Source organism: Aythya marila, assembly GCF_965140915.1.
Source record: "Aythya marila genome assembly, chromosome: 10".
NCBI classification, from domain to species: Eukaryota; Metazoa; Chordata; class Aves; order Anseriformes; family Anatidae; genus Aythya; species Aythya marila.
Window position 1 is genome coordinate 16,001,027 of NC_139051.1, and position 14,049 is coordinate 16,015,075.

At 36.7% G+C, this 14,049-nt stretch overlaps 2 protein-coding genes across 3 annotated transcripts in view; one reads left to right on the forward strand and one right to left on the reverse strand.

The window, feature by feature from the left end:
- CENPP (centromere protein P) overlaps positions 1–14,049 on the reverse strand; it is a 139,974-nt gene that overhangs the window by 95,010 nt on the left and 30,915 nt on the right. The gene's annotated exons all lie outside the window — the stretch shown is intronic.
- OMD (osteomodulin) lies at positions 1,783–3,962 on the forward strand (the record flags this gene model as incomplete). Its single annotated transcript, XM_082767939.1, has 2 exons — positions 1,783–2,716; positions 3,585–3,962. 2 exons carry the CDS (start codon positions 1,783–1,785, stop codon positions 3,902–3,904), a joined length of 1,254 nt encoding a protein of 417 aa, XP_082624065.1. The 3' UTR covers positions 3,905–3,962.

The window sequence follows — 14,049 nt, forward strand, 5'->3', positions numbered from 1 at the left end:
AGAGTGTTGTGAATGCAGTTTATGCATATAAAGAACATACAATTACAGAAGCATAGGAATTCTACAAATAAAACAGCTTATCAATGAAGATTTTACATCATGTGCGATACACAATCGTTGAAATCAAATACAATGATGGGAACAGGGAAAATAAATTAATGCATTTTACTAAACCACCCATGCTTTGCAGAAAGTAGAAAAACAACGTAAAATGCCACGGAACATACAACCACCAATACCATACTCATTTTCATTTTATTTTTTTAAATATAAAATACAACATTTCAAAATACATCTTATTATTGTATTTATAGAAACAATGCTACACTTTTTTCTGCAGTTACTTCACCCTAGGTGAGAATGTGTGGTTTATCTTTAACAGTAATAGCTGTCTGCTCATCGCAAGAGCGACAGACGCAAGCATGGCTTGGAGGTTCGATCAGACTAGCAAACTTGCTCACAAGGAGGGCAGGATAGCACTAACTTGGGTTGTTCAGAGAGATGTTAGAATTCCACTCCAAGTTTTTCAAGGCTCACCTAAAGTCTAGGCTGATGTAATCCACTGTTGGAGATGGACACACTTTGAGCAGCATGCTGGACTACACTATCTCCCAACACCCCTTCCAAACAACATTTCTATGATATTGGCCACACTACTTTTGTGCTGTTCAAGTTCCTAGTGAGAGAACTCGCATTTTAAGTATCAGTTGTTTTCATCTTCAAATAGTTTAATAAGGTTACACAGGTGTTTTCAAAGGTCTGAGAAATAAACATTCCATGGGAATTTCATCTGCACCCCTTTAAAGCTGATCTGTAAGGCTGATGTTTAACCCATTAAACTGGAAAGAATGCAGCATCTAAGCTGTCTAATACAAACACCGGTCTGTGCCATTTCACGTGTGTTTTTTTTTTGCAACTTATCCCATTTTGATGTATGGCAGAGAAGAAGGAAGACTGGGATCATTTTTCCTGCTACTTCTCAGAGATGTTATGGTATCCCTCAGTAAAAGACACAGCACAAGTAGAAAGTTCTTCCTTATCCAAACTGAAAGAAAACTTATATTTACTTCAAGGCTATTATAGTTGTTTATGGCAGTTTCTTGGAAGATCCGAATGAAAAATTGCTTTTGCTGCTGTGGTGGTTTTACCCTGCTGGGCAGCTGAACTCCACCACAACCACTCTCACTTCCTCTCCTTAGAAGAAGAGGGGGAGAAGAAAGTATGCTGGAAAGGAAAAAGAAAAAAGCTCACAGGTTGTGATAAGGATAATTTAATTAAAGGGAAATGGAAAAGAGAAAAAAGCAAGCAAAGGCTGTGCACAAGCACAGAGACAAATGTTACTCTCTACTGCCCATCAACAAGTGATGTTTGGCCACATCCTAGGAAGCAGGGCCTCAATACCTGTAGTGGTCATTTGGGAAGATGGATGTCTTCATAATGAGAGACCTGCCCCCACTTCTTCCCCTTTCCCACCTTTCATTGCTGAGTGTGACCTCGTATGATATGACATATCCCTTTGGTGAGTCAACTGTTTGAGCTGCAGGTGCAGACTACAGCACCATATGGGCCTGCAGGGAGAGGCAACTCCATCCCAGTCAGACCCAGTACAGCTACTAGTGCCACTGACAGTGCTCCCAAGAAAATACATTATTATGCTTATTTACATTAGTTTAATACTATTGCTTCTTAAAACTGATAAGGTTGTATGTCATTTAGCTTATGACTATCTGGTAAACTTATTTTTTCCTTCTCATCAACAGAGTACAACAAACAATTTTAAATATGGGGATTCTGAGCCAGCTATCAATCATTTACCTCCTCTGGACTGCTATGGTCTTTTGTCAATACGAAGACTATGATTTTGGGGATGAATATGATGATGAGCCAGATCATCAGCATTCCTATTATTTTAATCCAAGTCCACAAGCTGAAGTTCCCCGCTTTCCTGTTCCAGTCGAGTGTGCCAGAGAATGCTTTTGTCCACCAGCTTTTCCACTATCAATGTACTGTGATCACCGTAAACTTAAGATGATACCAAATATCCCCGCTCACGTCCAACAACTCTATCTGCAAAACAATGATATTGAAGCTGTACCTGCAGGACCATTCACTAATGTTACCATTTTAAGAGAAATTAATCTCAGCCACAACAAAATTAAATTTCATATGATTGACCATGGAGTTTTTGCCAAACTGTCACATTTAGTGCAGCTTCATCTACAGCATAATGAGTTAGAAGAATTTCCATTCCCACTCCCAAGCTCTCTGGAGCGACTGCTCCTTGGTTTCAATAAAATTTCTCAGTTATCCGGAAATGCATTGGAAGGATTACCAAACATAACCATGCTTGACCTTTGCAATAACTTTCTTGATGACTCCGTACTCAAAGGAAAACGCTTTTCAGTCATGAAAAATTTAATGCAAATCAACTTATGCAACAACAAATTAGAGACTATGCCTCCTGATCTACCATCATCACTTATGTATCTCTCTCTTGAAAACAATTCGATTTCTTATATTCCAGAAAACTATTTCAGCAGACTTCCAAAAATCATTGCTCTAAGAATGTCCCACAACAACCTGCAGAACATTCCATACAACACCTTTAATCTACCTAACCTTTTAGAACTTAATCTTGGACATAACAAATTGAAACAATTATTCTACATTCCAAGAAGTCTGCAGCATTTGTATATTGAAGACAATGACATTGAAAGTATGTTGATGTAATTCTTGAAAAACAAAAAACGTAGTGGATTTTGGGGTTGGTTGTGAAGAGTGGGATCAGCATACTTTAACAACCAGAATTCAGCACTTTTAGCCTAGATAAAACCCATCACTTTTGTTGTGTCCTTGGTTTTGAGGACCTGCCACTTTACAGCTCTCAGGTCACTTATAAACCAAGCACAGTAGTCAGCTAAATTTACATGTTTCTCAAGAGGTACTGTGATTCTCCTCTTTGCAGACTGATGAGCTTGAGCCATTAGTGTTCTGAACTAATGAGTTCTCGTGGCCTTGACCCAAAATTCATATGCAATGTATCTCTCAGGAGTAAGTGGTTCCATGCAGCTTTTAGCTTACAGTGTAGAAAGAATATCAACCTATCTTCTTCAAGCTGGAATGTAAACACATCCTTGGTTAGCTGGGACCTACCAACGGTAAACTAGAGGGAATTTCATTTTTCCATCTTAACTATAATTTCAATGCAGATATTTTGCAAATATTCTGTATTATTTTTTTTTCATATAATTAGCTAAGTTCACTTTGAAACTTGCTTCTGATAAGACAATTAATAAAAATCACATACAGGGAAAAGGAACCACAAAAATATTCCATTAATATAAACTAGTAATTACAGATTTTATATATTCATATACATATATTTGTTTACCCCACAACCTTATATTTTGTAAATTCCAAAAGTGTTATCACTGTAATTTAAAAAACTGATTAAAAACAAAGGACAACTTTGATAATGTGCAAAACAAAATATTTTCCGTTTTAAACTCCAAAATTTCAATTTTGTAATTGTTCTTAAATATAACTGTTTTCTGTATTTTAATGAACATTTTTCTCTCTTACAGTGATAAATGTTACTTTGATGTGTCCATCTATTGATCCAATGAACACCAAACAATTAACGTATATACGGGTGGACCAAAATAAACTAACAACTCCAATGAGCACGTATGCCTTCTTCTGCTTCCCTCACATTAGAACCATTTATTATGGTGAACAAAACAGTAACGTCAACAAGTCAACTCAACTAAGAACACCAGTGTTTCGCCGATTATTAACACCAGAAGAATACGATGAAGCAGAAGATGATCATGAAACACATGATCAAGAAACTGAAGAAGATCATGAAGAAGAAAACAACTACTTTTATCCTTACTTTCAGTGATAACATCTCTGTTAATGAGTATACATGGAAACTTTTGCTTACTTGTGGGGTACTTGTGTCCATTTCAGAACAGCTGGATAGTTTGGGGTATTTAAGATACGTTTATATAAAGTGGAGATATAGGATTTCAGTGTACATAAATGTGACATTACTGGTGTAGTAAAAGCCATAATACTGGTAGCAAAGTACACTCATGTCAGCATTTAGTAGCAGTCTGATATATAACCTGAGGTAATGATGAACTCATCTGAGAGCTGGCAGTCTAAGCAGAAGAAAAGTGACCTGAAAAAGGTTTGTATGTTCTAAAGTGATTCATCTTGCAAAACGTTTATATCAGATCAACATCATGCTCAACGGGAACATGTGGATAACGGCAAAAATCCATCCAGCTAGATGGACATTCTACTATTATTCTACTATTCTGACAGCAGTAAAAAAGATATATTAGAGAAAAACATGTGTTACATATGTTACAAAAACACTTTCAGAAGGTTCCTGCACATCTTCCAGAAATACAGATGTTGCTTCTTTCAATATCTAGATGGACAGGAAACTCACGAACATGGAGTTCCAAATCTTTTTAATATCTGTTTCCAGTGTTTTGCCAAGATATATTATAATACTTATTCCTCCGCTTGTACCTTGACTGTAACAAGTCTTTCAAAAAGCAGATTTTAGTTGTTTATATAGACAATGAACAACCTCTCTTCAGTGATCTTAGGATGTGCATTAATATAACTCTCAACCATCAGTATTTAAGTATCAGTATTTAAGTTTTACCTATACTTTAGAAGGCATTGAAAATGTAACACTTTTTGATTAGAATTGCTCATCAGCTAGAACAGGCACAAATAGTGGCATTCCAGACTTTATTAAGACCATCCCTCTGCATAGATAATACCAGTAAGATATATTCTGCTTCAAAGTAGAAAAAAATTGCTTAAAGTAACCCACAGAAAAGTAATATATACTGTTTGAACTATGGAAAGTTTATTGTTATGTTATATGCCTAGAAAGAGTTGCAAATCACTACGGTATAGGATACTATTAGAGGGCACTTCAGCTTTATTTTTTTTATTATTATTAATTACCCCCCCCTTTTAAAAAATAAAAAATAAAAAAAATCAGCATTTCATCTCCTGATAAACCTTTGTTAATAGTGAGGAAGAATCATCATTTCCACAAGAAAAACTAATGAGTGCGATAAACTATATATCATACTCCCAATGTTATATTATACTTTAAGTCTAGGAAAACTAAAAACGCCATATAAAATTACAAGCAAATTTGTATTAGAATTTCTAAAAAGTTGGTCAGTTTTCTTTCTTATAAGATCGGTTTTGTTTTGAAGCCCTTCTTGGTATATTTTGGATTCTGATACAAGAATTAATATACTAACAAATGAAAAAAATCAGTCATGCATCTGTACCTTTAAATGGAGAGAAATTCCTCATAAGCCCATGAATATACCCCAGTCTTTAAGAACAACTGCTTATAAAAATTTATACATACAAAATTTATTATGTCATTATCGACTTGGAGTCTTATGTTGTCTCACTTAAGAAATCTTCTCTCCTCTCTACCCCTTTTTCTCTTGCATTTTATGAACAAATATATTTATGGCAAAGTATTTTTATGGTAGCTACACAAATCTGTAAATGTGTAGCTAGAACTCAACAGAATTTATCTTCCTTTATTAAAAAAATAGTTTATTAACATTTATCAGCTTCAAGAACCTCTGGCTTCCTTAAAGAATAATATATAAATGTATTCATTATAGTATTTAAATGCTCTCAAAAAACGTATGTACATTATATACACAATTTTAAATATATATGTATGTATGGTTTTATTAATATAAACTTATACTATATTATCCTTAGGGAATTGTTATAACTTTTCATCTCTTTCAGATTGTAAGTGTAAAAGAACGGTGCACAAAATGCAAATCTAAATTAACAGACTTTTTTGAAAGTCTTGCTCAACCTTAAAAAACACTATTCAAATATAATAGTACTATAAATCTTTTATCACAAACTTTCTGCTTAGCTTTATTTTTAAAGTAGCTTTAAAGACAGACTTTTAGTAACCAGTTACATATGTTTCTTGTAGTTTAAACATAAATCAAACTGATAATATAGTTCTAAAGTTTTCAGTAATTATTACATTAAATTCATTCACATAGAACATGAAAATTGTATTATAAGCAGAACCATCATAATTCATATTTCATTCTATTAATATTATATCCTGTGTGGCAAATACAATGCTATTTTTTAGAAAAGATTTCAAGATGGTCAGGGAACTAAAGACCTGCTAGCCCTATGTCTATATTAGAGAGAGAAGTTATCATGAAGTTCAGAATCAACTGACACCTAGATAACTACAGTTGACATTGGTATGAGTGGATATGGCATCTGTGAAAGCATGTTCTACCTTGCAAATCTCGTCGAGTTTGTTGCGGGAATCACGAGAGGTGTGTACAAGAGAGATCCTGGTTCAAATTGCCTACCATTAATTTCTGAAGAATTTTTGAGGAAATCAAGCTGCCACAGACTGAGAGGTGACAGCACAGACAAAACCAAATGAAATATAGGAAAGATTAAAAGCATTAAAGTTAAGCAGTCAGGTCTTGTTGTGGAGGAAGTCCATTTGCAGGAGTTTTGCAAAGGGCTGGTGCCCAGCAAATTGGGGTGATCTGAGAGATGACAACAAAGATTGCTAAGAGATGAAGAAGAATGACACGCTACCAGGATGCTAAAATAGTAAATGAAATTCAGCATCATTAAATGTAAAGTAATGGTTTTGTGAAAAGATAATATTAGCTTCACCTAAAACCTAACAAATAATGACTTGAGTACCATCACTCAGGAGCAAAACTTGGAAGTAACAATAGATGGTACCACGAAAGCACTGACTCTAGCACCAGACATCATTATGCCACTGACCCAGACATTTAACATGCTGGAGACTTCTGACCCCTTGAGCTACCCGTAATCTTTACATATGGCATAATCAGCAGAGGATTAGAGAGAGATTGTAAGGGCACCAAAGGTAAGGAATGGTTTCTATATAAACAATATTAAGTTGGCTGGGACTCGCCAGCTAAGAAAAGAGATGGCTAAGGGGAAATAAAAGAGATGTTTACAAGATTATGAGTTCCACACACACCATGGGTCCCAGGATCAACTGCTCCAGTGCAGGAGCAAGGAGGTATTAAAGAAAGCTGGCATGGGTCAGGTATAAGCCAAGCAGAGAAAAAGAAGTTTGCAGGCAATGTGTAGTCAGCTCGTTAAACTGCGTGCCTAAGAACACAGTGAACACAGCAACCCTTTCACATGTGGTTTTAAGGGAAGACTGGATAAGTAACTGTATTTCTTGGAAAAGATTCACTGCAGGTTGTTGGGCAGAAAGCACAGTAGATGCGGAAGTGCTGAGCAGAAAATAGTTGGCAAATGGAAGAATATTTGTAAATGGGAGTAGAGAAGAATGATATATGCTTGTTTTATTCTCAGTCTTCCCAAGGTACCTGCTTCCAGCTATTTTTGGAGACAGGACACTGTACACTAATTTGTTTGGAACTCCATGTCCAAACTACATACCCACTACATTCTCACTGTCTTTGACTATGGCTAGCATGCTTCCATTGCTCCTCACTACTGCTATACGCTTAATGCCTTAATATATTTGCATTTTTAATATATTTGATTTTGATCCTCAATATAAAATATATTTGATTTGATCCTCCTTTGATCTGGATAGGCTGCACCGATGGGCTGAGGTCAACTGCACGAAGTTCAACAAGGCCAAGTGCCGGGTCCTGCACGTGGGGCGCAACAACCCCAAGCAGAGCTACAGGCTGGGAGAGGAGTGGTTGGAGAGCTGCCAGGCAGAGAAGGACCTGGGAGTGATGGTGGATAGTCGGCTGAATATGAGCCAGCAGTGTGCTCAGGTGGCCAAGAAGGCCAACGGCATCCTGGCTTGCATAAGAAACAGTGTGGCCAGCAGGGCTAGGGAAGTGATTGTCCCCCTGTACTCAGCTCTGTACTCGAGGCCGCACCTCGAGTACTGTGTTCAGTTTTGGACCCCTTGCTACAAGAAGGACATCGAGGTGCTTGAGCGGGTGCAGAGAAGGGAGACGAAGCTGGTGAGGGGCCTGGAGAACAAGTCCTACGAGGAGCGGCTGAGGGAGCTGGGCTTGTTCAGCCTGGAGAAGAGGAGGCTCAGGGGCGACCTTATTGCTCTCTACAGGTACCTTAAAGGAGGCTGTAGCGAGGTGGGGGTTGGCCTGTTCTCCCACGTGCCTGGTGACAGGACGAGGGGGAATGGGCTTAAGTTGCGCCAGGGGAGTTTTAGGTTGGATCTTAGGAAGAACTTCTTTACCGAAAGGGTTGTTAGACATTGGAACAGGCTGCCCAGGGAAGTGGTGGAGTCACCATCCCTGGAAGTCTTTAAAAGACGTTTAGATGTAGAGCTTAGGGATATGGTTTAGTGGGGACTGCTAGCGTTAGGTCAGAGGTTGGACTTGATGATCTTGAGGTCTCTTCCAACCTAGAAATTCTGTGATATTTGAATTTTAATTCACTTTAAGCACTGTGTTTATATACCAAGGCATACACAAGTTCATTAAATTGGGGAACAGCATGTCTGCAATGCTGCATGTTGCAGTGCTCTGTAGCAGTTACCGATCCTGATTCAGGTACACAAAGGAGCCTAGCCACAGGAGTGTGGAGCTCTGTATAAGCCAAATTATCCCACTAGAGAAACATACACATTTTGGTGTCAAAATGTATTTGCTTGTTTCTTGCTCTGGTGTTTATTTTCAGAATATTATATGGTCTTTTTTTCAGTATGGAATAAATCCTTAAACTAAGAACTAAACATGCATTAAAACATTATTTTATCAGTGACAGTTGAACCTAATAAATGTCAAACAGTCTGATTAGTTTATTTACAGCAGAGTCAGTAAATATGGAAACAAAGCCTGAGCTGGCTTATAGCACGGTCTCTGCATTAGCAACTAAGGACTGGAACCATACAGCACAGTCTACTTCAGACTAGCCACTGATTAAAATTCATTAAAAGCTGCAGCACATCAGGTGCATCCCTGAGTATACACATGTTCAGGTTTGTTACGTCTAGAAAGAATCAAGTTCACATAATTCAAAGTCCTCTGGGAAATGACAGCAAGCCTACAGCAAGTAGGGTTTATCAGAAGATTCACTTCAAAAAATGCGTTATTTAATTAAAATAACAGCAGAAACATAGCCAGAAAAACAATAACTGATAAACATGGACAAACTGTTCAGAGCTGTGTCTTCCAAGTCATATCTCTGTAAACAAAGATGGAACCTTCTTGAAATTTAAGCTAAGTATTATGAGCAGTATCTATAGTGCATAAGAATAAGCAAGGCAGTAGTAGAACCTTGCAGAATGTTTTGATACCCACACAACTCTACAGGGAAAAACTCATGGATTTCTGGAAAACAGTTATGACTAAGCTTTAGTTCACAGAATTCAAGTTCTCAAAACTACAATACAACTGACAGACTTCTTCACTACATCTATATGCCACAAGATGTAGTTATTATGAAAAATCAAAATAAAAAAGAAAGAACAATAGTCTAACCCAACCATTTATATTTCTTCCTTTAGTCTCAAAATAATAGGAACTTGTTTTATCTTTTTCTGGCTCTTGAATTTTCATGCTCGTAAACCTTAATTTTTCAGATATTTACTTCAGTATTCTGATAAATTACATGGACAAAAACTCCTTTATAGCCAACAGATGGTTTGCATTTCAAGCTTTCTGACTTCTTTGAACATATTCACATTCCAGTCTTTCAATATGAATCAATTTCCTTCTTAGTTTCTGAACTTGATCATTGCAAGCAATAAACATAGGCATTTCCTACTTGAAAAAAAAAAGCAAACATACATTTTTTATTTTAAAAAATTATTCACCAAAAGAGAATTTCAGGATTTCAATAATTTTCCAGTGCTATCCCAATTCTTTGCATAAATTCAGCATCCACAAATAAAAAATAAATTAACTAGCCTTCCCCTATTATAATGCACATGAGAAAGCAAAAATAGATAAACATGAAGACTAACCATAAATACAAAGAGTAAAGTAGGTACTATGAATAAGGTAAGGAACACACGACAGGAACATAAAACTAAAAAGAGGTGTCAGGGCACTGAGTCTTGGAGCCTCATCTCTAGTGTCCCTGTAGATGTAGCAATAGCTCTAACTAAATGATATTGTTATAAGTAAGCCACATCGATTCTGGAAGGAATTCTAAGCAATTTCAATAAATCAAAGTAGATTGGTTTTCATTCAGGATGTAACTGATGATAAACAGGCAAAGTTCAAGACATAATAACTTCAATATATTCACCCATGGATCTGGGTGAATAGCAGACAGTACTGTTACTCTTGATATCATTTGTATTTGTTAACAATAGTTTGATTTCTGATTACCATCGTGCACGATTTTTAAGATGTGCTTTATTAATGTAAGACACAGTAACTGACACAAGGAGTCTGTTTCTCTTCCAAAAATGGAAATGCAAGGAATAAAGGTAGTGTCTTCAGCTTTAAAAAATTCTGATTATAAATAAGAAACATATGGAAGGATGCTCATACAATCACTAGGTCATTTTTCAACTGTTTCTCTGTTGCAGCTGGTTGCTCTGACAGTGACCTTAACCTAATCCAATTCACTGAGCCTTGGAAACCGTTGTAACTTTTCATAAAAGCACTCGATGTGTTTATGCATAAATTCTTATCTCTGATACTGCTTTGGTCATTCTGAATCTCTAAGAGTACTCCAAGTTCTCTTTTTAAGACATGATAACCATTTACTGCAGATTTAATACCATCTCTAGAACCTCCCCCATCCCCCCAGGATGCTGAAGTGGAATATACTTTCTAAATATTACACAATCTCTTCCATAGTAACACCTTCAACCAATTTCTGTGCATTTCTTGAGAAGAAGCCAGGAGGCTGCTTCTTCCCTTCTGGATACTCCAGCACTTTGTTCCCAGAATGAATGCAACCCCAGCATGAGCACAAACTGCTTTACAACTAATTTTACACTCGTGTGTCAGGACCTCAACAAAGAGCAGAGAGGGACACAGGAGTCACAGGGCAGTTCCATAGCACACATACACACAGCAGTCAAGGCACATAGTTGTTCTGTTGGAGACTCTTATAATTATTCCAACCCAGAGCATATGGCTTATCACATTTCATATGAAAGACATACAAAGAAATATCAGTGCTTTTGCTCCATGTAGGACGTTAAAAAAAAAAAAAAAATCACTTCCAGAAGAAAATCTAGCATTGCATCTAGGTCTATAAACCCTGAGATGTCTTTAGAAGCTTTCTTAGATTGTTCCTGTGTCTTTCTATCCAACAGAAGAGACAGATTTTTTTTTTAAACAATGTGATTTCTATTGTTCATTAGTCATAAGGAATCTAAGCAATAATCCATAATTTGTTCTTCCAAGAACACTTAAAAACAATAAAAAATGGGAAACTATACAACTTGCCAATATTGTCCTTTAGAGACTATGATAGATCATGAAAGCCAAGGTCTTTAAGCAGCTGTAAAAATACATCTTTGCCTAAATATAGAACAAACCTGAGTGTTTAAAAGTAAATTCAGCTTTGGTTTATTTCATAAGGAGTATCTTGACAGCAACCCAATGGCACTCTCCCTACTGCTGCTGCCTCAGAGCCCTCTCTCTTAACCCATGTACCTGAGCAATAAGGCCCTTTTTTTGTTTTCCATTTATTAATTTTTCCTTCTTCCTGGTATCCCGCCTCCTATCACACAGTCTGGAGTCATTACACAGACAGTTCTGGTCCCTACTACAGGCACCCTGGCGAAGCCATTTTCAACCAGCAGCCATACAGAAGGCAAAGACTTCCCCCTTTGGAATGCAGCTCTTCAGCGCGCTCAGTTCTCCAGCACCTTGCGGAGGTTTACCAGGAGCAAGACAAGTGTCTCACAGAGAATTAGCAGCAACCAGCCCCTGGTTCCATTTTAAACAGGAAAGAGTACAGAAAAGCTTTCTTCCAACACTTTTTTTTTTTTTTTTTTTTTTTTAACTAAACTACTGAGTATTAAAGAATTACTAAACATCATCATGGCAAAGTAAGGTACTTAACATGCCAACATGTATGAGAACTGCGTTTTGCTGAAAGCTACCAAAAATGAAGAGAACTGCCCTCCCTTTGGTGTCATTTTCTCTGGCAACATACACTGGGTAAGAACTGTTCGTGACAGCTTTTACCATATGACCTTGAATGATTAGATTTTAACGGAAACTTCGGTTTCTTTTTTATCTGCCTTGGGGAAAAGCAAGAGCAGAAAAAGTAGTCAGCCTGAAGCTCTGAGCAGGTCATAAGATATGAGGCCACTCCAAGTACAAGATAAATAGACTGAACTGAAAATCAGCCAGTTCAAATGACATGCAAAACCTGCTTTTGTCTGCCTGCAAAACAAAAATCTTTCTTCTGTTCCTCTGGGATATTTTCAGCTTTATTTTTTTTTTTTTATTTTATTTTATTTTTTACTTTACCTTTGTTTGAGATTAAACACTCCTAAATACTAGATTCCTTCCAAGATGCCAGAGAAGATGCAATCAGCAATGTCTCCTGCAGTTTGGAAAAGCTACCTTCACTTTGTTTGCTTTCCTCCTGCCATCCATACTTACCCAGCTTCTCACTTTTTCTGTCCTAAAAGCCTTTTAATCTTCATTCTCTCTTTGATACAGGGCAACACCGGGGAACAAATTTTACACTTACTCTGTATGCAACCCTTCTTCCAGAAAGTTAAGTTTTTCTAAAAGCAGAATCCAGAGATTGAGTGTTCCTTGTTAGGCTGACTTGTCACTCCTCCACTATAAATAAAAATGTGTGATATTTCATTTACACTTCCAGCTACATTTCATGTCCTTACAGAACTGTAGGGACATTATTACCATTCAAATTTCATCCAGGTTTCCATTTTACAATTAGAAAAGCAGTCATTTTATGTGCATGACATTTGAAGTGAAGGTATTTTGTGGGTAAATCAGTTTGTGAAAATGAGATAGCACAGGTTAAAAAAATAAGTAAGGCACACCTGACTAACCAGAAACAATACGTTAAATAATCTCTCAAGGACATCTTGGAAAACTGGAGCTCAATTCAATAACAGAGCTCATTTAGCATTTCAGAGAAGAAATTACCTTCTAAGTGTATAGATCCTTATAACTAGGATCCAAATAGATACCTATATGTAAAACTTCTACATGCTGAAAACATCTGAAAAGCATTCTCTGCTTGCCAGGGTGAGTACTTCCTGGTAGCTTCTCTATTGCTAATGCACAGACCACATTTTTCATTTCAGATGATTTGAGTTCTAGGAGCATTTCAAGTCATTCTGAGCAAAAACAAAGCAGCCCTGATGCTGAAAGCAGCACTACCATCCTTCCTTATTATCAGCCACTTGTGCCATCCACTTCCTTATGTTGAGTATTTGTTACATAAATAAAGATAATAGCAACAAAAAAGAAAACAAACACTTGGTTTTATCTGAAATTAGGTGTTAATACCTTATTTTTCCTGGCACGTTGGATGACAAGCAGATGAATTACAGGACAGGACTACTACCTTATTTGCCACTACCAGTTTAAAGTGATAGAAAAATCTACCCTAAGGTAAGCCTTGATGACATCAAGATGAACTAATTACCTGACATACTCAGAACAGTGAGTATGCACACTACACAACTTTTTGTGGTAAGTGTACCTGTGAAATCTTTTGATACTGATTAACAGACTTGAAAATTTCTTCTGCAGAAGCTATTACAAAAGTCTTCAAACATTATACATCCTCTTCTCTTGTAGATCCAAGCAAGTAAGAGCTTTCTTTCATTAACACATTTTCAATGCTTTGGTTATCTAGTAAGCATCCCTTATTTTTAATAGTATGTGGGGAAAAATAGGCTATTCCATATACATTACATACGTACACATATACATACTGTGAAGGCTTCACAGGACTTCCGTACTTATAAAACAAATACAATTCCAATGTTATGTCATGCTGTCAGTTTCAATACTCAGTATTTTCACCTTAGAATATTTA